The sequence below is a fragment of the Salarias fasciatus genome, chromosome 15, assembly GCF_902148845.1.
Source record: "Salarias fasciatus chromosome 15, fSalaFa1.1, whole genome shotgun sequence".
NCBI lineage: Eukaryota > Metazoa > Chordata > Actinopteri > Blenniiformes > Blenniidae > Salarias > Salarias fasciatus.
This window is the reverse complement of record NC_043759.1, coordinates 6980582-7004797: the sequence shown is the minus strand read 5'-3', so window position 1 is coordinate 7004797 and position 24216 is coordinate 6980582. Positions and strand designations below refer to the sequence as shown.

General features: G+C 43.2%; 1 protein-coding gene across 3 annotated transcripts in view; it reads left to right on the top strand.

The window, feature by feature from the left end:
* col12a1b (collagen, type XII, alpha 1b) overlaps positions 1–24216 on the top strand; it is a 120736-nt gene that overhangs the window by 7770 nt on the left and 88750 nt on the right. For all 3 annotated transcript variants that reach the window (XM_030110010.1, XM_030110009.1, XM_030110011.1), the window contains exons 5-14: positions 457–516; positions 1776–2039; positions 2767–2931; positions 4914–5087; positions 5740–6030; positions 6226–6828; positions 11613–11891; positions 12528–12803; positions 20802–21071; positions 22890–23156. In XM_030110010.1, coding sequence (XP_029965870.1) covers positions 457–516; positions 1776–2039; positions 2767–2931; positions 4914–5087; positions 5740–6030; positions 6226–6828; positions 11613–11891; positions 12528–12803; positions 20802–21071; positions 22890–23156 — 2649 coding nt within the window. The remainder of the gene's footprint in view (positions 1–456; positions 517–1775; positions 2040–2766; positions 2932–4913; positions 5088–5739; positions 6031–6225; positions 6829–11612; positions 11892–12527; positions 12804–20801; positions 21072–22889; positions 23157–24216) is intronic.

Below are 24216 nucleotides of genomic sequence, written 5' to 3'. Positions count from 1 at the left end.
CAGGGCGACGTCCTCCGCAGTGTTGAGCTTAGCATGTGTCGGACTCTTCAATCCGTGTTCAAGCGTTGGGTATTTCCTGGTGCAGACACAAAGGGCTGACCCAGCTTCTTTTGGTGGGGACGCCCAGAAACCCCCCAAGCTTCGGAGACTCCCTGGAAGCCGTACAGCTGCGATGACATCCAGCCGTTTTCACCGTCTGGCAGCTTCGTTCTTCTGCATTTCCGCTGCGATCATGAGAAAAGAAACACTGTTTCTTGCATCACTGGACGGGATACTGAGTCTCACGTATGGGAAGGGATGACGGATCGGCTCCAGTGATGACAGTTTGGGGAAAAGGCAGCGACACTTACTGACAGGAAATGTCTCAATAACATGACATCAAATGAGGATATTGGTTGTTCTTGGACGCGACACAATGGTGGACGTGATTTGTTTGATTGTTCTGTTGTCTTGCAGTTGAGTCAAGTGGCAGCTCCAGAGAACCTTCCAGGAAACCCGACCCTTCGGAATCAGTCAGTAAGTCATTGCTTTACTCGATGAGGGGTTTGGCCTTCATACCCCCCGGGTTTTCTTCTGGGCGGCGTCCATCTGCGTGATCTCAGCAGCAGCAGCGGCGGCGGCGGCAGCAGAGGGAGGCTCCCGCCACACAACATCCCATTGTATAGAAATAATCAGAATTAAGGCCCCCGTAAATCTCCCAAGGATTCCATCATGGGTTTTGGTTCCCTGCCGGCTCATTGTGCCAGCGGCGGAGGAAGCCGCACATGCTCAGTGCGGGGGTCGGACCCGGCCCTCGAGTGCTGAGAGGAGTGGAAACCATTACAGGGGCTGATTTACAAGAGCAGCGCTGCCGCCGCTGCTACTCCTGCTGCTGGATGTGTGTGTGGATGACGGCGAGCTGATTTTCACGAGAGGAAAGTCACGAGGGTTGAATCGGCGTGCCGCGTTACCCAACAGTTGTTGAGGGGATCCTAAACCACGGAAAACAATGAATAGAGAGCAGAAAAAGACATTTATTTTCACTAAAACAGCCCAAACTTGTTCTCCCAGAGGAATCAAAGTTATGACGAGTTTTACTCACTGTAGAAAACATTCATCGATCCTACTAGATCCTACTTTCAACTGAATTTTTGTAATAGTTCAAATTCAACTATAACATAAAACAATTTTCGTCAAGAACCACAAACATTTTGCATAATTTTTTTGTTTGTTTTTTTGTCCCTCATGTATTCATACAGATGGCAGTTGTATGGAATTGTTTTATTTTTCTCCCCCGATGTATTCTGATTGAACGGATCAGCAAAATCATTGAGGTTTTCATTTTAAAGCTTAGTGCAAAGCATTCTGCTGCTGCAAACAGTTGGGAACATGTGGGAGGTCTCGTAAACAGCGCGGGAAACCTACAGCACGCACATAAAAACGCACACGTGCTGGAAAACAACACGCTTCTGCTGCTGACGGCGTTCTATACACACAGAGTTCTGACCAGGATGGTGAACAGGAAGGATCCTCTATCAAGGAAACTCATGTTCAGGCCTGGCATTGATTTTACATCCATGCAATCCTAGAAACAAACTTTAAATCCTTTCTAATTCCTCAAGTGTATAAAATCTATCCAAGTTTTACTGGAACTGACCCAACAATCCTAATATATATATTAATTATAATGGGAACAACCTAATAAATCACATTTATTACCATTAAAATGTAAAATAACCTAATATCTTCATGTCTGATACTCTTACTCAATCATTTACATTCTTTTTTTTCCCCAGAGTGCTCTGCGAGCGCCGTGGCCGACGTGATGTTCCTGGTGGACGGCTCCTGGAGCGTCGGCAGGCCCAACTTCAAGTACGTCCGCAGCTTCCTGTCGGCGGCCGCCGGAGCCTTTCAGATCGGCGAGGACAGGACGCGGGTGGGCGTGGTCCAGTACGGCGACGACGCCTCCACCGAGTTCCGGCTGGACCAGCACCTGACGCGCCCCGCGCTGCTGCGCGCCATCAGCTCGCTGCCCTACAAGGGCGGCAACAGCAGGACAGGTGAGGGACGCATGTCCTCCTGGACCGCTTCTCCAAGGATGTTAGAAAAATTGAGATTCATCAAACAGGATTGCACTGAATAATTTTCAGTTTATTCAATGTAAGTATATTTATTTTAAAGTGAGAAGAATCTCTCATGCAGTACTACAGATGACCTCAAGGGGCAGTGATATCAGTGATAAACAGTGGTGACCTTAAGTCACACGTAAGAAACTAAACTTCAAATACATTTTTTGGATAAAAATGACTCTATTTATACCTGTTTATGCAAAAAATATCCAATGATGCCCAAAAATCACTGAAATAACAAGTACTGTATTTTATTTATTTATTTTTGGGGGGCATGTTACAAACCTCTGCATTGAAGATGGGATATTCAAAAGTTGAATCCTAGAAAGCAAGAGGTGAAATAATGTCCAATCATACACCACAGGGAATCCTTACAATTATAGCAGCTAATACAATAAAAGAGGCTAAATTTTATGAAACCCAGTAGAAAAATCCTCATTTTAGTCATTTCACTTGGTTCAAATGTGCTTCAAAACATGTGAAACCAATAATTTATTCATGTGAGGACTGGGATCTCCAGCTGCCCATCAGCCTCCACCTGACTCTCTAAAGTAAATTCCCTCAGATCGGAGCTCTTTCTTTCCATTGTTGACTTTTTGTTCTTCTTTCCAGTGCAATCCCAATGGATTAAGAAACCTTTTGTGTCTCGTTGGTGCAGGCAACGCCCTGGACTACCTCCTGAAAACTGCTCTCACCGAGGAGGCCGGCGCCAGGAAGGGTTTTCCCAAAGCGCTGGTGATCATCACCGACGGCAAATCCGAGGATCCGGTGGAGGGCTACGCCAGGCAGCTCCGGAGCAAGGGGGTGGAGATCTTTGTGCTCGGTACGAAGCCAGAACACGTCGACTGCCCCTCCACGTCCCGCATTTTTCCACCACCCGCTTTCATTCTGCAACTAAAAAGGCGGCGGCGTCATAACGGAGCGAGGCTGAATTCCTGCGTCGTTCACGTTTCGAGCGAGTGATAGCAGGTTTCGAGCATGCTCATGCTCCGGCTTGGCTCAGACTTTCCACAGATCGGGCCTGTTTCTATGGTGTCAGGGAGACCCGCCGCTTAAATATTATCCACAACAAATATGGCTCACTGGGGCATTCCCAGCGATAAGGCGCAGGAGTCACGCTGTGAACTTCCTCCGCTGCCCCTGCAGGCCTCTTATCAGTCTGGACATCCAGTTTCTGGAGGCTTTCCAGATTTTAAGAGGCTTTTTAAAGGGTGAGTTGGAGGGTGGCGGAGTTTTCCTGAAGCGTGGAGACGGCTTGGCCGGGTTTCAGACTGCTTGTAAAGCTGCGTTTGGATCACAGTTTAAAATTTTATAGCGTGACACTGATGATGGCGATGAAAACACATAAAGTAAACGCTAGAGATAGAAAGTGCTGATCAGAAATACCTCATTAAATAAACATTACTTCTTTTATGGGCAGCAAGGGGATTAGAGGTTAGAGAAGCAAATGCAGCAGGTTTGAATCCCACTACTAACAGCAAACTGAGCAAGACCTTTGACCCCGACTGCTTCTCCAGGCGCCACACTGTTCCAGCAATCTGCTGCTAGCATGGCGAGTCATTTCCCCAAGGGATCAACAAAGTATTTCTGAAGTCTTGCTCTCCCCAAAACTAGAATAAATAATTGTGTGAAATCAATTTCTTGATAGAAAGCTAGTTACTAACTCACTGCTACCAAAAACACTTCTCAACAGCAGAGCAAGTAAGTACGTGAATCAAATGTTATCAACTTAAAAAAGGATGAAAAGAGGATGAAATTTTGTCGAAAAGAACTGTACAGGACAGAAAATTAAAGAAATATATCAGAAAAAATATGAGAGCATCTTAATTGTTAAATATCGAGCACCAATATGTAGCAGATCAGCAGCATTTGAGTGGAAATACTCTGTTAAACCTGTTTTCTACTTCAGTGAAGTACAGCAGTTGGAAAAAGTTTAGAGATCAAACCTTAAACTTTATTTTTAAAGAGGAAACATGATTAAAAAAATTGAATTTATCAGCATTTCCATCTGAAATGTTGTCAGCAAACAGAAAGTCTACCTGCTACCTTTGACCTCCGCTGATCACAGAGGTCTCCCAACACAACATTTGGAGTTGAACTTTGAATAAACCGTGAAGGATTACAGCTCTTCCAGCAGCGCGCAGAGCAATACCGGACTGTAAACTTTAAAAGGAAGTCTGGCTGGTTTCATATTTACCGCATGTTGCCGTCAGACTTTCCATCCAAAGCGGGATAGAAAATAACCTTTAATGCGCTAACTTGGATCGCAGAGTTTCACTCATCTTGGTTGGAAATTGCTCACAGCGTCCAGTATTTACAGACCCGGAGTGAAAACACCAGTTAACCTCCGACACACTAATCCCGGTGACCACGGCAACGACTTCACAAGGGCCGCATTAACTCCGCTAATGCGACCTTGAAACAGGAAACGACAGCACATTTCCCCACCTGGCGTTCGCCCCAACTTCCATCCATCCACCTTCTGTACAGGCTGCGAGACTTTCTCTTACAAGTTTAATAGCTGCTGTGATGGAGATTTCTTAAACTTAAGTATGACTTTGGTCAGAAGGGAAGGCCACAACGATTTTCCTGTCGTTCATCCATAAATACCACCAATGCATTCATGAAGTAAATACACAAAGCTAAAAGACAACTGAGTTGTTGTTCCAGGAGAATTTACGTACAGAATGAAGGCTTGGTTTAGAAATACATACCGAATTCGGACCTGGTCCCACATTTTATCCCCTGCGGTATTTTTGCTGCAGCGTTTGCCTGAACTCTACTCTCCTCTACTGTTATGTTCAGGTGTCCAACAGGCCGATGAGGAAGAGATGAAGCAGATGGCCTCCACCCCTCACAGAACCCACGTCTACAGCGTCGCCAACTTCGACCAGATCAGGAACGTGCAGAAGGAGCTCATCACACAGATGTGCGGAGGCGTTGAAGATCAGCTCAACTCCCTCGTCAGCGGAGAAGAAGGTGAGACATGTTTTGAATTGAGGTCCTACTGAAAAAAAAAACAACAGTGGGTTCAGCTTCCCAATGGCTAAATCAGGAGGCTAAAGGAGCTAGCTTTGAAGCTAACTCAAGTCCGCACTGATTCTTAGTTATTTCATACTGCGGCTACTTGCCAAGCAGAACTGCACGTGAGCCATTTTTCTCATGTCATTTATTCTCCTTATATCTATAGAAAAGCTGTGAACACATAAACTGTGCTGTTCTCTAATTAAAATTGCAGCTAAAAGTAACTTGTTGTAACATTTTAGACGGGTGTTTTTATTTTTACAAAGCTAATTACAAGTTAACAACCACAAAAACAACAGAATTTCTTAATTTTGTCATGCTCAGTATAATGGCAATAAAGAATTCTATTCTATTGTAAAAGTTGTATGTGCTATAACAGCACCACCTGGAGTTAAATGGGGATATTTATTAAAAAAATAAGAAATGATTTATGTACTTTAACCATTTCTTGAATGGCAGTTCCCCATGATTGCATTTGAGGTCTTATGTGATCACCGTGTCTTTTAGCAATGGTGTTAAAATCCAACATTACGTCAACTCTTGCAGAGAGAATGTGTCTATGTCTGTATTTCAAGTTGAAAACTCCTGTTTTTGCTTCTTCTTGCAGTCATCGAGCCCGCCTCCAACCTTCAAGTCCTGGAGGTGGCCTCAAAGTCCATGCGGGTGACATGGGATCCCTCCATCGGAGAAGTTTCCGGATACAAGGTCCAGATGGTTCCCATGATGGCCGGCAGCAGGAGGCAGGACCTGTACGTGGGCGCGGGCCAGACCTCGGTGGTGGTCAGAGATCTTTCACCAGACACTCAGTATGAGATCAGTCTGTATGCTCTGAAGGGTCTGATGCCCAGTGACCCTGTCACGGTCATGCAGAAGACTCAGCCAGTTAAAGTCTCAGTGGGTGAGTATGAAGTAATTAGGGCTCATGTCTTTTTACAAGTTCATTTAGGGCTTTCAGTCAATTTTGCCTTAAGAAAATGAGAACCAAGGGAAACTTCAACAGTCTCAAGAATGTTGAATATCGTCACTCTCAGGAGAACAGCGGTGGATTATTTCCACAAACACATTCTGAGAAGTTTTTTCTTTTCTTATCCAGAGTGCTCTCTTGGTGTGGACGTACAGGCTGACGTGGTCCTCCTGGTGGACGGATCCTACAGCATTGGTCTGGCCAATTTTGCCAAAGTCAGAGCTTTCCTGGAGGTGCTGGTGAACTCTTTTGACATCGGACGAGACAAGGTTCAGATCAGTTTGGTCCAGTACAGCAGGGACCCTCACACCGAATTCTACCTGAACACTCACCACGACCTGAACGCAGTGGTCAAAGCGGTCAGGACTTTCCCATACCGTGGTGGCTCCACTAACACCGGCAAGGCCATGACCTACGTGAGGGAGAAGATCTTCCAGACCATCAGAGGGGCGCGTGCCAATGTTCCCCGAGTCACTATCCTCATCACTGATGGCAAGTCGTCCGACGCCTTCCAGGATCCGGCCACCCGGCTGAGGAACGCCGACGTGGAGATCTTCGCCGTGGGTGTTAAGGACGCCGTAAGAAGTGAGCTTGAGGCCATTGCCAACACTCCAGTGGAGACCCACGTGTACACAGTGGAGGATTTTGATGCCTTCCAGAGGATTTCCAAAGAGCTCACACAGTCCATCTGCCTGAGAATCGAGCAGGAGGTTCAGAAGATCTTCCAAAGACGTAAGTGACGTTTAAACCACTATGCAGATGATACAACTCTATTTGACTTCTTTTGAGCCAGAAGGTTTATTGAATAATTGGTTGAATTTGGTTTGGTTACATATGTTAGTTATTTTGACAACAAAACCTTTAATTTTCTACAGATTCAATGAGAAAATAATGGCGTTTGATTCTCACTTCAACAGCAGAGATTTAGTTAACAACTCAACTTTATGATTTCAAAAGTTCAAAGGAATTCCATAAAAACAATTACTTTTTTTTATTTAAAAGGCTTAACATGAATGTTTTGGATTAAGCTTGGCAGAATGGATTTGGGGCAGCTTTTCAGTTTGGTATGCTTGTAGCTCAGTTTAACCCTTCTCTGGCATTTGGCAAAGTCTGTGATCTCTAAGAGCTTTTCTATTTTACTTTGTTGTTGTGCCACTTGCTTGGGATGCTAAGCAAGAGTCCTGAACATTGTTTAAGATGACCGAAGCAATTCTTAAATAGTAAACTGATGAAAACAGACTGCAAAACAGAGTTTTTTTATACTTTAAAAAGCAGATTGATCAGTATTATAAAATACCTTAAAGTGGGATGCACTGATACTGATACCACTAGAGTATCAGATTCCAGAGTGTACAGTGAAGGGAAATGTGAGGGGAGTAAGCAGACCATGAGGGCTGTGATTGTCTGCTCTACAATGTCAAATGATAGGAGTGTAAATTACTGTTGATGCAGAGGCTGTGCTTATTATCATTGAAGTGACATTTAATCAGTATTCCTGTCTGTTCTGGGTATCGGAAAGTAGCCGAAAGTTCATACTTGTACTCATTCTTTACAGAACTGCTATTGGTGCATCCCTAACCATTAGCAAACTGTAGTTAGACAGAAAAATGCAATGGTTGACTAGCTTTATGAGAAAGAGCTCTCAACTCCTAATTACAGACTTCTCAGTCACATACTAATACCTTTGAGCAATCTGTCAGCTAGTTCAGTAGTTACCTCTATAACTACCTCTATGATGAATATAAAGAGTATTACACTGGTAATTACAGATTTGACAGCATTATGCCAATACCTTTCGCTCCCTGTCAGCAATTTTATTCCTTCACGCTCGAAACTCTTGTTATCTTTATGCTTACTTGTGGGTTGACTCAGCCAGGCATGCAGTTGTTGCAGCACTTAGTTGGTAATCTGAGTTTTAGCATTTGTCCCTCCATTATGCTGACTACAGCTCGTTTTAAGTTGTTAAATGGTGTGAATAACTAACTATTAACAGGTTATTTCCCAGTATTATACTAATACCTCCAACCATTTGTAAGCCATTCAGTTTATTAGCACTCTGAGTATTTCTAATGCCTTTACAGAGTAATTAAAAGAAAGTTATAGTGATTTCCTGATTCACGCATGATGATACACATTCACCAGGTGATCGGTATTATTTGCCACATTTGCTGTGATCAAAACAAAATTCATTCGATTTAATTACAAAAAGCACCCAGATATAACTCTACCACCTATTTTTATTTTTAAATGGAGAACACACAATAGTACCAAAAGCCGTCCATATGCACACAATTACTTTCGTGTCACTTCTCCAAGCGTGTCTTTTTCAGCTGAACCTTCTTTTTTGGCCACAATGTGTAAAACACATGTCCACCTTTTTGATCTTTCAAGGGCAGGGAGAGTTCCTGCATGTGGAAATTGTAGAAGTAGGTCAAATCGTGGTTGCACAGTTGTGCTTTTATTTTGTTTAAAAATGACCGGCAGCTCCAGATGAATTGTCATCACCACGTTGGGACAAAAGCAGACCGTCAGGTGTGCCGCCTGTCATGTAAACAATGCAGCACTTTAAAACGCATTCTTTGCACTGAAGTCATCAGGCAGACCCCCCCACTCAAACATCTGGTGGTCCAGCTTAAACAAGCAGGAAGAGTTGGACAGAAACTGGAAAGCCATACAAATAAGAATCAAAAGCGTTTACCAGTGAGAGATTCCTGTTGAAGTGTGACTCACACTGGTTTTCATTGATGTGACATAACAATTATATAATTGTTATATAATAAAAACTTCATGTCAACACAGTGAGGTGTGCAGGAGCTTAAATGAGCTGCACAGTCACACCTTCTACACTGCAAAACTCAACAAGCTGCGGTTTCACTGGTTCAAATGGCAAGCAAGGCAAGAAAAGCCAGATCAGTTCGTACTTACTGGTCTCAATACAAGTCAGGTGTTTGCTTTTCTCTTGACATCAGTCTTAAAAGACAGGACTGTCTTATATGCACGGCCTAATATCAATCTCCCTGTGTTACGCCAAGTTCTGCAGAGTCAAAGCATGCAGGCTTCAGAAACAAGAGTTGGATATTGGACATGTGGCTCTGAGTCAGGATTTCATTCATTTATGTCACAAAACTATAAAGTGTTGGTTTTTACATTAGCGTTACAAATGTATTATTTATTTGAAAGTATCAAACAATGAATTACTATGCCATACGGTGGACGGCAGATTGGTGACCTGTCCGGAGTGAATCTCACTTTCGACTATAGGTAGCTTGTATTGGTTCCTACGTCAAAGTTTTAAAATATTGAAAGGATATTGACTTGTTGAACATCAACATCCGATGTGCAGCATAAGCAAAAGGTGAGCTAGGAAAGTTAGCAGCGAGGGAACAAATGGCAGGCTGAAGAGAAAGATGGCTTCGTCCAAAAGAACAAAGGATGTACGATGAGGGTTGCATTGAATACGGCTTCATTGACGCAATGGACAAAATTAGAGCTGAAAGCATCGTAGCCTTTTACTTGAACTAAGCTAGTCAGTTTTTAAAGTGTATCTCACAGCAGCGTCCACCCTCCTGGCCATCTTTAAATGATGAAATTATCAGAGAAGTTGTTGTTCGATCATCTTTAAGTTAACCTTCATTTGCAGTCAATCAATTTTTTTCTGTTTTTCTTGAATAAAGTCGTGCGTTTTTATTTTTTTATTCTACCGTTCAAAACTAAACTATTAATCAAAATAAAAGTTTTGGCTTAGTTAGTTTCATGCTCATTTATTTGTATTTTTCTGCCATCTGCAGTTAATGTTCTGTGGATAACTACCTAAAAGACATTCAGGAATAGAATTTGTAGAGCAGTTTTACTTTTTTCCACTAGAACGACCTCGCTGATTGATGATGCAAGTCCCGGCCTGCTGGCCAACTGCTTAAGGTAACATGTTCATCGTGTCTGACAAATCAGCTGCAGACTTCACTGATTTCATTAGTCAGGGTTGGGCTGAGAAGAGTCCTTGAAGGAAAAAACATCTTTAGCAGCTCGCTGTGGGTGGACCATTAAATCTCCTACAGCAAGACCCCAAATGGGACCTTTTGGGGTTTTTTTCCCCCTATGGCGGAGAGGTCAAACTTAGATTTCACATCTGGCGTCGGTTTCATGTTGACACACTGTGACTGTGCATCAGATTTATCAAACTTCACATCACCCTCAAGAATTCCTCAACGGAACAAAAACTTCAAGTTCAGGTCATCGATGCTGAAGTACTTTGTCACATTCCTTAGATTTAGATGTTAAGGTTAGACTAATGTCATCAACAAGTTATGAAGTCAGAGCCAGTTGCTCTTTCAGCATCTTTCTAACTCCTTTCCCCCCTCTCAATTTAGTGCAAAACCTGGAATTATCTTTGGGATTAGTGGAAACTGCAAAACTGAAAGGGTTGACAAATAGTAGTCATATAACCTTGAAATTAGCATCCATGTTGCCCTCTTAACTCAGTGCTTCCACTCACTCACTCAGTCATTGCTTTGTCTTCCCAAGGTACCCTCAGCCAAATGGAATACAACCTAACCCAACCCAATATAATCCAACTCATCCCCATATAATCCAACTCAACATCACTCCATCTAACCTAACCCATTACATCTCAATGCCACTGAACACCATGCAACCCCACTCAATGCCACTCAAACCAAGCTAATCCTACTCAATGCCACTCCACCTAACCTAATACAACCCAACCCAACACAACCCAACTCAATCTGACCTAATCCAACCCAATGCCACTCAACCCAACCTGACCAATTCAACGCTACTCCACCCAACCAAACCTAACCCAATACAACCCAACTCAACCCAATGCAACCCAACACCACTCAATACACCCAAACTCAACCCAACATCACTCAAACCCACCAAACCCAACCCAATGCCACTCAACCCAGTCTAATAAAACCCAACCTAACTCAACCCAACACACCCAAACCCAACCCAACGTCACTTGACCCAATTCCTCCCCACCTCTCTCACTGTTGGTTTCATCATGTTGCTGGAATGCCATTGCTTTCAATCCATGTTTATTTTACGGTTCTGAGTTAATCTGAGGGAAAATTACCACACAAACGAGGGTCAACTCTTTCTATGGCATGGAAATAGAAAATTTCTTTAAAGTTTCTTTTTCTTACAGTAATTTTGCTTCATCCCATACATGGGTACTACTCTCTTATGGTGTCATGAATTATTTACAAAAAAATCTATCCTTTGTATGATTTTCTGTATTTCTCACCAGCTTGATTGTTCTTTATGGATTGGGTTGAGATGAAACATTCATCAGTATTTTCTAGAATTTGGATGATCAATTTGGATGTCATAGACCTCTTGTTCTGCTAAGAAGGAATTGAAAGAAACATGTAATATGTTGTTTTCCAATGTTTATACCAATGCTGCCTCTGCTTACCCTTGTTAAAAATTTGTGTAAAAATATGAGCTGCTGCCACATATACTGTAAAACTCAAAATTTCTCTCTTGTTTCATAGAACTGACACAGCCGAGAGATCTGACCTTCTCCGAGATCAGCTCCAGGAGCTTAAGGGCCTTGTGGGGGATCGACGCAAACAACGTGCAGTCCTTTCTGGTTCATTTCAAGCCGGCCGACGACGTGGACGGACACTTCGTGTCCATGTCCGTTCCCGGGAATGACCTCACCGCATTGTTGCCCCACCTCAACCCCCTCACCCGCTACGAAGTCAAAGTCTACGCCCAGTACGAGAAAGGGGACAGTCTACCTGTGACCGGCTATGAAACCACTCTGGAAGGTATTTATTTGTATACATGGTCATTTTTTTTTAAACATCTAGGGAAACCAATGTTGTAAGAATAATACTGCAGACCACTGTAAGGACAAATGTTAAGACAAGAGCATTGGCAAACGCTAATGCTAAATGCTGTTTGGTGTTATAAGTAGAGAGAGACAGCAGCTGTCTGTTGTCTGAATCTTTAATAATTGCAATTGTGTCACAACCCCCCCCAAAAACGTTGCATTATTACTAGATATGTCACAATTGATAGATCAATGCATCATCCTGATTAATCTGATGAAAAAATGTAATGCAGTCAACCCATCTTCAGTGCAGAATGACTCAAAATCCCTGAAACATGTCTGGCAGTGCATTTCAACGAGGTTATCAACTAAACATTGCTCATGCCGCCGTGCATGCTCTAATAAAACGCATTATTATTGCACCCGTAACAACTGTAAATTTTATAAATGGAGCTCAAAACAGTCAAACAGTGTGATGACTGACCGCTAACTAATAGCTGTATTTTTTTAATACAAGTAAAATCAGAAAGATGTAGAGATCCTGTGTTAACGGTATCAATCCAGCAACAAAACCAAGAAGGAACCAAGCCACAAAATGTTTGGAGAAATGAATCAATAACTTGTGTTGCAGAAATGGGCTCCGTTCGCAACCTGCGAGTGTCTCAAGAGACGACCAACAGCTTCAGGGTGTCGTGGCAGCCGGCTCCGGGAGCCGTCATCCTCTACCGCCTGACCTACGCACCTGTCGGGGATGAGAGCTCTGTGATGGAGACCACCACCGGCGGCTCGGAGACCACCACCGTGCTGCAGCGGCTGCAGCCCGAAACCACCTACCGGGTCACCGTCACCCCCGACTACAACTCTCGCCCCGGCGTGCCGCTGCAGACCGACGGCACCACCAAACAAGGTGAGAGCCACAGGACGCCACTCAGTCAAACTCTTGAGGCGAGCTGCGTCATAAATGAAGAGGAATCAATTCAAAAAAGTTAAAAGTCAGACGTCATCGTCTGGCTTTAGTGTGTTTTCCCTGAATTGCCAGGGAGAGCCGGGAGTCGGCACATTTTTGACCCCAGAGGAGGGTGAACTCCCCGCCTGGCGGCGTGAGCGTGAGCTGCCACCCATGGAGCTCCTCCTCAGATCTGTGCGGCCTTAAAGGGAAAGGAATGAAAAACAGGCAGGAGCTCGGAGACGGAAGAGGGTCGACATGTACTCAGAGATGATAAACAGTGAGGAAGGAGAAGCATATTGGAGATTTTTCACCTCCTCAGACTAAATTCCTTTAAGTATCTGTGGAAGATTCTTCACTTCATTGTCAGACCTTTTGTATAAAAAAAAAAATTCCCACCAAAAATACATAGCCTACAGTTTTGTAGGGTATGTATTAAGTTTTGCACAAATTACTCAACATTAGCACGAGAGATTTACCGATGTCACTTTTTAAAGGACAAGTACAAGTATGAGTATTATCCTTTAGCCACTTACCGATACCAAATACCGTTACTAGTACTCATTAAATGTCTTAATGCCTTCATACTCTATACGCAAACGATATGCGACGGCTATACATTAAAGCCAAACACATACAACAGCCTTGAAGGTTCCAGTATACGACTGCATCTACAGTACACAGCCTTCGCAGACCCTGTAGACTGAAGGACTGAGCTTGTATCACAGTGAATCAATCACATTTTAACCATGTTTAGCCTGTGGCATTGTTCATGTGTGAGCTCTGAAGCTCTTTAGCATGTAGCACGTTGCGCGGCTCAGAGTAATCAACACCATTTGAGAAAGACAGCTAAAACACATTCTTCTTTTCTTGTAAAGTAACTTGGTGTTGTACTACCAAAAGTAGTGAGGCTACAGTGTGCTACCCAACAGTGGTTGTAGAAAGAGCCTTTCTCGCCATGCTGATGACGTGTACGGTTTACCTCCAGCCTGCAGCTGCATGTCGTCCGAGCTGTTTTTTTTTTTTTTTTTTTGGGTGGGGGGTGTACTTTTGACGGTTTACACGAAGAGACAGCATTAATCCCAGCTTGCATGTGTTTGACAAGAACCACGCAGCTGTCTCTCATATGGATTTATGCTTTTCTCCTTCCTTCTCGTATGGCGGGCAGTATTGTTCCGATTATGACTTTATCTGTAAACTATGAAGCGTCTCTGAAAGGCCTTGGGGTTTTCTGCATGTTGCATGTTGGACTCTTCACGAGTGCGGACTTACCGTTTGGGTCTACATGCAGGATTCTGCAGCAATAAAGCAGCAAGTGTTAATATCAGGCAGTTAAACAGGCACATTACTTCATTTTGATAATTATTCTTGAAAGGAGGAAATGCTTAAACACACTTCAGGCTTGGTTTTGTTCTTGGTGGCAGCCCAGTACAAACACCTCTTTTTTTCCCCCCTTTTTCCTGCTGCTATGATGTGACTGAGAGTTCAACGTCTCAGTCAAGGACGTATGAAAAAGACTGTTTCTCTCCCAGTTTTTTTTTTTAATTATTATTCCTACTCAAGGACGTGGTGCATGATTATTAAGCCATGAAGCTGCTCTGAAACCTTTCCTGTCTCAACAGAAAAAACATCTCACACAAGCTTTTTATTATATATGTTGTATTTTCAGTGATATAAGTTAATTTCCTACAGATTAACACAAACCTCAACCTTAGGGAAAAAGAATTGCAACTTTTCTTAAGCTTTTATAAAGTATTATATACACAAAGCAATGACACTAAGCTTGAACCATAAATCCAAAATAGTAATGGGCTTTGAAATGGGCTAAATAGCTAGATCTGTCACTTTAAATGACACCATATGGCAGTTTAAATCGAAAAGCGCTGTGCGTTGAATAGGAAACAAATGCACAATATCAGTAAAATTCAAAGCAAGAATTTAAACATTCTCAAGAGCTTCGCATTGCTGCTTATCCTGGAGCTGATTCTTGAAGATTCTGTCTCTCTACAGGGGACCATTTATGAAAGACTCAATACAAAAGTATGAATAGCTGAAAAATAAATATACTATTATCCGAAACAGCCGAAAACTTCCTGCGAATTGGAAACAATAGTCGAATGCAGGCTAAACTGCCGAAATCCCAAAGCTAAATCTCTGTGACCGTGTCTCTGTTAATTACCATATGAATTGCTAAATAAAGAAAGTATAGTATTTTGGCCCTGAATAGAAAATAACAAAGCATTTACTGATAATGCTGCCATAAATATAGTTGTGTCTGTTCATTAGTGCCCCTGTTGTTTGCTAGGCGGAAACAGGGCTGTGTGCTAAACAGGAAGTAGAGACACACAGGAGACAGAGGGAGACGAGCATGAAAGAAGGTTATTATTGTTCTACAGCTGGCCAAGCGAGCACACGGTAAATATCTCTTCGTAACTTTTGTTTGATTAAAGAAGTCTTTTGTGGAGTGAAACACTAATTAGCATAACATGGACTGAATGGTTGCTTGAATCCAAAACAATAATTCACAACATGCTAACTAGCTTAGCATTATTGCTAACCATGGAGCTTCTCCTTTGTTGGTTTTTTTCAATGATACTTTATGTGTGGTGAATACGAGAGGCAGTGATTAGTAAAATATTTGAATTTGAATCAACTTTTTGACAGCTGATATGTAGAAAGCTTCTGGAAGCTGTATTTCCATTGCACTCATAGCCCCCCGATTCACTCAGATTGAGCCATTATGTCTTTTTTCTTCCGTTATTTTGACTGTGATGCTCATGTTGTTTGAGGTTTTTACTGTACTCACTGTTACTGAACCCAGAAAAATGACCAGAGCGCTCCGAAAACAAACATTTCTTCTGAACATTTCATAATGCGGCTTCTTTTTGGGCCAGAGCGATGCGTTCGAGGTGTTTCGTTATTCCAACACCCGCGGAGGCTTCAGAGGATGGGCTTGTTGTTACTGGGGAGTATAATAAACTTTCAAAGATGTGAGAAAGGGAGAGAGATCAAGGCTAATAGCTTTACTGCTATGCTGAAAATTAGCACTTTGCCATATTTTCATAACTTGTACAGTCAGTTAGGATAACACTTCCCACACTTAGTTACGTATAAAACAATCTAAAGCCCAAACAGCTGAGTTACATCAGGGGTGCCAAACATAAAGCCCGTGTGCCATAATTAGCCTGCACAAGGCTCCGTCCAGCCTGCCAAACCACCAAGCAAATTTTCACAATTTCAAAGAAAAGATATATTTATATTTTTTATTTTGATTTCTTAACAATAGTGGGCACAATCTGACACTGAGTTATTGGGATCTTGCCATGAAAACTAGAAAACTAGCATTATCCTCAAAGCCATGCTATCAGGGGGAGTTTGTAAAAACATAGAATACAACAGCTTGTTTTTAAAATTTAGCTGTATTTTGCTGTCATTAAAATTGGCTTTATGTTGTGACTTCAGCCACTTTCAGTAGTAATTTTTTTATACTCTGCACCACTACAAATAAAAAATTTGAAGTTTAGACTTGTTGGTTTTTATTTCTCTAGTTTAGTGGTTCAGCTTTACTTTTCCTTAACAGATGGGTGTAGATTTACTTTTCTGTAGTCACTTTGTGTGACACTGAACCAAACTGAATGTAACATGTAAACTGTGCAAAAAAAAGGGTGGGGTCGGGGGGGCAGTGAGAAAACCAGAGGCTTTGCAGGCCAAAACACGGAGACTACGGACAACGCCGTTAAATTCCAAGCAAGCTGCCACAGGGCGGAAAGAAGTAACGAGAGCAACGAAGTCAAGGCGAAGAAAAAGTAAATAACACAAGGAGAGCCGGAGAAAGAGAAGCGAGGGAGACGGAGGAGTGAGTCAGTCTTCCCTGCTCCTCCTAACCTTCCAGCCTTTGCTCTCAGCTGACTTTACATTCCTGTTCGGTCTTGCCGCTTCGCATCTTCACCTCTCAGCTGTGTGGCAGCAGGCTGCTCCGTCCACTGCATCCAACCCCCGGACACAGAACGGGGATCAAACGCAATCACCTTTCCCAAATCCACCTCAGCGAGGACTCCACTAACTCATTTTCATTTTTCCTCGTGCGACATGCGTTTCATCCGTAGATTTTTGCCCAGGTCGTCTGCAACACAAGCCAAAATTTATGTTTCGGACCGTTTGAACGTGCACGAGCATGTCTTTAAACGCATGTCTTTAAATGCTGTGCAAACAGAGCTGCATGCAAGCCTTACAAAAAAAAAAGGCTCAACTGTTTGTTGATTAAATGAAAGCATTTGTTTTTTCAGGTGCAGCTACAAAAAGTTTGAAAAAACATGCAGATTTTTTTTAAGGAAAACATGGCAAGGAGATTGTGCACAATATACATGCAGAAAAAATATATACGTAACTTAATGGGGTGACAAGAAAGATTCCAGTATTTGGTAGTTATGTCAGTTCCAGATCATCCAACAGCCAAAGCATGACATACATATTGTACAGTTTTACTCTCAAATGTTTTAGCACATGCAAAACTGGTCACCCTCGCTCCGACTCGGTTTGACGGACTGGTTTTTAGCCTCTTGCGGGCCAGTTCTGGCCCACGGGACTTATGTTTGACAGCGCTGTATTAGAGGAAGGGGTGTTCTTCACTGCACTGCTGCAGCTGGCAGGACGGATGTTCCACATTACCTTCGCGTTAAACCCTGTGAACCCAAACTCTCTCGCCGTAAACCCTCTTATTGTACAGTAAATGCTTTGTCAGGCATTCGTTTGCATGCAGGATTTTTTTTTCCCACTCACGACCACGTCCGAGCTAAAATGGAAAAGTCCTCTTTATGCCAAAGTTGACGAGTTACAGTGTTCTGAATGTGACTGGTTATCGCCCAAACGCTGCAGAAACATGTTGGTTTGACTCATGCCAACCCGTCCAGCGACACAAAGGGTAACATGTGCAACTCCAGCGCTGATATTTAAGAGTAGATACTTTGGTCTGATTTGGAAAAACCCTAAATCTTCAGCTTGATGCATCAGGCAGTTGTGGGATGGAAAACTCCAACAATCTCAAGGACCGTTTTCAAGAAGTCAAAGACTGAAGACTGTATCTCTGAAATTACATAATTACTGTAGCTTTGAATGCCTCCTTCTCGCTTTCCTAACCATTAAAATCAAATGACAATAAAACCTTGAAATGTGCAGCAAATTGGAGTGACGAGGTGTGTTCGGAGGGCTTTTCCAGACAAGTTTTATCATGATAATGAGCTTTGAGTGCTTTCCTTTATGTTTAAATGACACAGATGTTCATTAAATTCAAATTTTAGCCTCATGAAGTTAAAAATACATTGGCAGGCTCTCGATGCATCTGTTTTCTGTGGGTTACATCAGTCCTGGACACCAGACCTCTCTCAACCTGTAGGAATAATTTCCAGCTCAGAGCAGCTGGTTTGTTTCTGGATAACCTTTTCTAGCTGGTGTGCTGTCGGCGAGGCGATAATGAGCTTTGATAGTAATGTGCCGTATTTTCAACATGTAAGTCCAAACAACTGGACTTCACGTTACCCTGGAACCAGCATGACAGCATGGCCATGACGAGCACAGACATATGATACATAGATACACGCTGATGGTAGATGGGTGTGCCTACAAGTCTATATTGTACGGTGCTTATGTGCCACCATCTTCTGGGAGTTGTTGGTGAAGCAGCAGTGCATGAAAGTCTCCACACTAGCGGGGGCATCGCGGTTGAGTTGCACATGCGCGTCTCAGAATGGAAACACACAATAATCGTTTTTCCTCGCTTGTATGAGTTTTTATATCATTTGGAGCCAAAATTATAATCACAATACAAATTTGATTAATTGAGTCGTCCTAATCATGAAATTTCATGTTTCCATGACGACCGACCATGATGCCATTGGAGAGTGTCATGTTTCCATGATGACCTCACCTAGATGTTTCTGTGACTGCTAAGCTTAAAGATATGGAGTAATGTTTTCAGGGTGACATATCACGTTTCCATGACTACGGAAGATAACAGCATGAGGAGCATCGTGCTTCAACCTACATGGGGATCATCACCGGTTCCGTATCGACTGATCAGTGGAAGGATCATGTTTCTATGGCTATTGAGCATGATGACATCTTGTGCGTGACTCACATCTTGTGTCTCATTCATAAAAAACACTTCAAATGGAAACTCACTCATGGAGTTATGCAGACGTTTATCCTGCGATATGCATCAGCACCAACAACAACGCTGCTTTTATTTCCCCTCTCCAGCCGAGCAACCGCGCAAACACTCGTGTCACTCCGTGCACTTCAAGAAGCTTTAAATGGCCGGCAGTAGTTGGAACATGTCAAGCAGCCAAGTTTGAACGGAGCAATCGGTGGGGAGAGACTTTTCCACAGGGACTGAACCTCCAGCAGCAGGAGTCCCGGTCTGAGATGGTCCCAGACAGTACGGAATCTGTCAGAGAGCTTAAAACAGGCTGCTCTGACCCGACTGAACCCGATCATGTGCTCTTCACCTGCCCAGACATCTGGCTGATTGTCCTCTACAGTTAGCATTAGCCTTAGCGAGAGCCGAATTTTTGACTTCTGGTGAAAAGAAGCTCTGTGAAAATTTCCCAAGCTCCTATTAAATTGAAGTTGAGCACGTCACCAATTCTGAACTGACTCAGTCCTTCTGACAGCAACATGAAAGATCCCATTGTGAGCGACACCAGCCTGTGTCCGCAGGAGCCCTCGGCTCCATCCGCCTGGACGCTGGTGGTTCAGACAGATAGATGGAAATATCTCCAAACATGCATTGGATTCTTGCTTTCTTGTGTTTCGTCTGGACCTTCTTGGTGATGGATTGTGGAAAAACCGTTGTGAGTGTGTGTGTGTGTGTCAGGGGGTCAGATATTCCACACTCCATCTGATGGCTGTTAGCTTTAGAGAGCCTGCAGTTTTCCCATCCAGCTTTTAGACAGAGAGCTCCATAAAGCAGACAGATAAAGGTATTAGCTCACGGCCGACCGGCACAAAAACACCGTGTAATTTAAACAATTTGAGGCGCTTTGAAATCAAAAACGACACAAGTGAAATCCACTCAAATACTTGACTTGCCTAACACTAAACTTCATCTACCACTAAACACGATATTATCTCAAAATTTAAAGATTAAAGCATTTTATATGAGGTTACTGAATCTCTTCAAGCTTCTGAATGATGACACAAGAAGATTTTTGAAGAAAAGCTGTTAGAATTTGAGCCATTTTACAGATTTCTTTTAATTTCAAGTTATATGAAAACAGTATTTTCTTTTTCAGTTTGACACATTATAACAAAGTGGAACTTTTCAAACACGCCCTGACTCAGTCTCCATGAAAACGGGAGGTACTCACAATGTCAGTAAAGCATGCACACACGTCAACATTTTATCTGTCCATCTATCTGTTGGTGTGCACAAGACCTTACTTTAACGATATTTGGCTGCTTGAAAGCCGACCAGGAACAATTTTTCTGCCTATAAATATTTGGAGGGGCTGATGTTTGTCTTTCCCTCCAAAGATCTGTATCTTTTGGTGAAATCCTGAGTGAGATTTATTCAACACTCGCGCTCTGGGTCTTAGATTCTCTGATAATTATGCTGCTGTGGAAACTTGGCTCCTCCACGCACGCTGTCGCTCAGTCTGCCCTGAAGAAGGATAATTAGATACTGACCGTACCCTCTTCCTTATTTCCATCACTCAGGATTATTTCCAGTCTGTATATTAACACGATCGTATGTCTGCGTGCGGCAGCTCGCGTCTCCAGTGGCTTTCATTTTATTTTCTCTGACTGAATTGGATTTGGGGTTACATGTATGTGGGTTTTGGCGTCAGACAGTTGAGTTGAGGTCGTGAAATCACAGAAAAACACTTGAGTGCCGTCTCTAACGTGTGCACGTGATGCTGGTTTGTCATTTTTAAAAGCATGTCTTCGCCCGGTGGTTTTCAGATGTTGGCCCTCCGAAAAACCTGGTCACCAGCGACGTGACGGACACCAGCTTCGCGGCGTCGTGGACGGCGGCGCCCGGGAACGTGAAGATGTACCGCGTCCGGTGGAAGTCGCTGTACACCGAGGAGGCCGGAGAGAAAACGGTGCCCGGCGGCACGACCAGCACCGTGCTGGACGGCCTGACTCCGGAGACGCTCTACCAGGTGTCGGTGGTCGCCGCATCCGACCGCAGAGAGAGCGAGCCGCTCACCGGGCAGGAGACCACTGATGGTGAGTTAAAGTGACTGACCGGATTCAAACCCTCACAGTCTTGAGTTACCCAGACAAGTAATAAATATTCTTTTTCAAAGAGGTCCTTTCATCTGGTCAAACTCTGCAAATCAAACAAAACTCATTTTCCCTGTTATAAAGCACAGAAGCACGGTGGAGGCAGCATCATGCTCCTCCTGGGAAATGTGTTGAAAATTATTTTTTCCTTTGAAATTTTAAAAATTGGCTTAATGGTTTGGAAGGTCTGGTCTCTAGAAGCCTCAGTTTTGGCCCACGGGCTTTAAAGTCTGACACCCCTGATTTATACTGACAATTGATCTTCCGAACCAGGCAGTCCTGGGTTGATGAAGTGTTTTGCTCCAGGCTGGTTAGGCTCAGTCCAGGTGTTTAAAAGTCATAAACAGGTGTTTTTATCAATCAGGGGGGAAATTAAAGACACTCCTACTACGTCCAGTGTCGGATCTTTGGCAGAAAACAATTTAGTCTGATTGTTATTCAGCGTGCCACATGAAAACCAGCCACACCAGATTCAACGCTTCCTGTTTGTCAGAGCGAAATTTATTCCGTGCAGTATTTGTATTGCTGGCAGTCTCCAAAAGGATTCCGCGTTCTGGACCGTGGACGTCGTCCATCTTTAAATTAAGACTTTCATCTTCAATTCCGACAGCAGCGCGGCGACAGGTCTGTTGCGTTCTGCTCTCGGCGGGGAGTGCCAGCGCAGCGTGGGTGTCCCGCAAACCACGTCGAGTTCAAACCCTAAAAACGTCAACACCTTCCCCGGTCCTGTATGCACGGCATGAGAAATAAAATCCAGATCACCCAAAACAAACCATGAGCCGACACGTCTCTGCACACAATGTTTTCTCAATGAGTCTTTACCGCAAAACATCGCACGTTCACCAACTCGCCGGAAAGTCGGTCGCTCCCCCCCTTTTTCCCCCCATCAATAAAAACCCATAAAACTCAAATGAAGTAGCTTGAAAACTTTCCTCTGGACCATTAAATGCATTTCTTTATTCCCTCGCCTGAAGAATTGATATAACTGTTAATTATACTTTACTGGGCTTCGCCTGTTTTTGAGTGTGAAAGGAAAATGTGGCGAGCATTTCCTCCCAGTTGATCACCTCTGGGTGAGAGCCTAATTCATAAACAAGTGGATTTGGCTCGAAGCGGACGGCGTTACTCAACACAGTGTATTAAGTTATGAAAAAAACAACAGTTACTGATGGAATACAGAATGGCACGACACTCGGGCTGAGGACAGAAAGGGAGAGTTTGAAATGATGAAATGTTTTACTTGTTCTAACATGTTTGACACTGAAGACATTAGAAAATCATTTAGGTGTAATTTTCACTGTCATTTGAAAAAAAAAAAGAAGAAAGATTTGTTTTGGTTAAAGTTCAAGTAGGGGAATCAGATACACAAATGATTTCACTCCCTAACTGGGACTTCTCACTCCTGTTCTGCTTGACTCTGGAGATCGCCTCCATTTTTCAGTTTTCACCAGTGGCTGTTTCACGTCTGTTTTTGAAGCCTTTAAAATGTCGATTGGCTTCATCAAAAAACCCAGTTCCTGTCTCGTCAAGTATGTTTGCTGCATCTAACCGCAGGATCATTGTTCAACTGAAAGGAAAACAGTTCACAGCTTCCATTTGTGGTTCTCTCCTCTGCTAATTAGGATGAATCGCTGAAACCTCAGAATGAGGCAACTGAGCAAATATATCTGTAATGGAGCAACACAAATTAGCAATAAACCACAAGTTACTAGGTTTACTTCTCTTTTTTTTTGGAAGATATTGAATCTTTGTCCTTTTCAGCCTCCGCTGCCGCTAAAAGCTTGACGGTATCGGACGAGACGGAGCGAACCATGAGAGTGACCTGGATGAAGGCGCCGGGCAAGGTGGTCAACTACCGGCTGAAGTACGTCCCCACGGGCGGAGGCAAAGAGATGGTGCTGAAGATCCCCGCCACGGCCACCTCCACCGTCCTGAAGCGCCTGCAGCCCCGGACCACGTACCGCGTGGCCGTTCTACCCATCTACAAGCGCGGGGAAGGAAAAGCAAGGCAAGGAGTAGGAACGACACGTACGTTGGTCCATAATTCAACCCTCCGAGAGACGGTACACTGCAGACACATCTTAACCAAGACAACTCAGCTTGGGCTCAGTCCGGAATTGTTTGGTGGGACTGGAGGTAGAGCGGACTTTAGCTTTTCGTAGACATTTATTGTATCCCCTGTGTGTTTGTGATTGAGTAGATTCAGCCAGCTTAGCTCAGTTTCAGTGTTTATTGGGGTTAGGGTTGGGTTAACTCTAACGATTCACACTTTTGTGAATTTCTTTACTTCAGGCACCACATGCAGTGCAATTTGATCTCAAGCTACATAATTACATCATAATCTATGAATTCTAAAACACTGAATTCATATTTAATAAACTGTCCTTTTACAAGCCTGAAATTTGAATAAAGGAACTGCAATTTCGACATTATTATGCTTCGGTTCACCATGTGCTTTACAGATCAGTGGATTTTTATTACACTATTCACGTCTCCAAAGCTGTAAAACTTTTGTCCACATGTAGCTGGAATTCAAAGGCATGGCAGGCTAGTTCGTATTATGATCAGAAGAGCTTGTCAAAATCCAGAAATAATCTTGAATTTTGACATATGGCTGCATCTGTGCAGTTATCTTGATCACTTGGACTGACTCACCACAGATTGCAGACTAAAGTGCGCCTCTGGTGGTCGAATAAATATTGTGGAGTAAATGGATATGTGAATCTCCGTGTTTAACAAAGAAAATAACTGTAATCCAAAGAGTATTTCTTAAATGAGCCAGCACAAAGGATGGGAAAACAAACAACAGTGAGTGAATCACAGTTTGAAGAAAAGAATGATTTCCTTTAATCCGCTCTGTCCCTTGAAAGTTCAGTGCGCCGGAGCGTGGACCGTTATCTCTGACCGTGCGCTCCCCCCTGAGTTCTCGGGATTGCAAAAGAAATAGGGGGGAAAAAAAAACCTGGCTTGTTTGACAGTTTTGTCATTCACTTCACGAGAGACAACAGCACAAGTCGTTCTGCGTTGGAAACAAGCGAGATCCTTCAGTCCAAGTTTCAGATTTTTTTTTTTTCTCTAGTCCCACCAA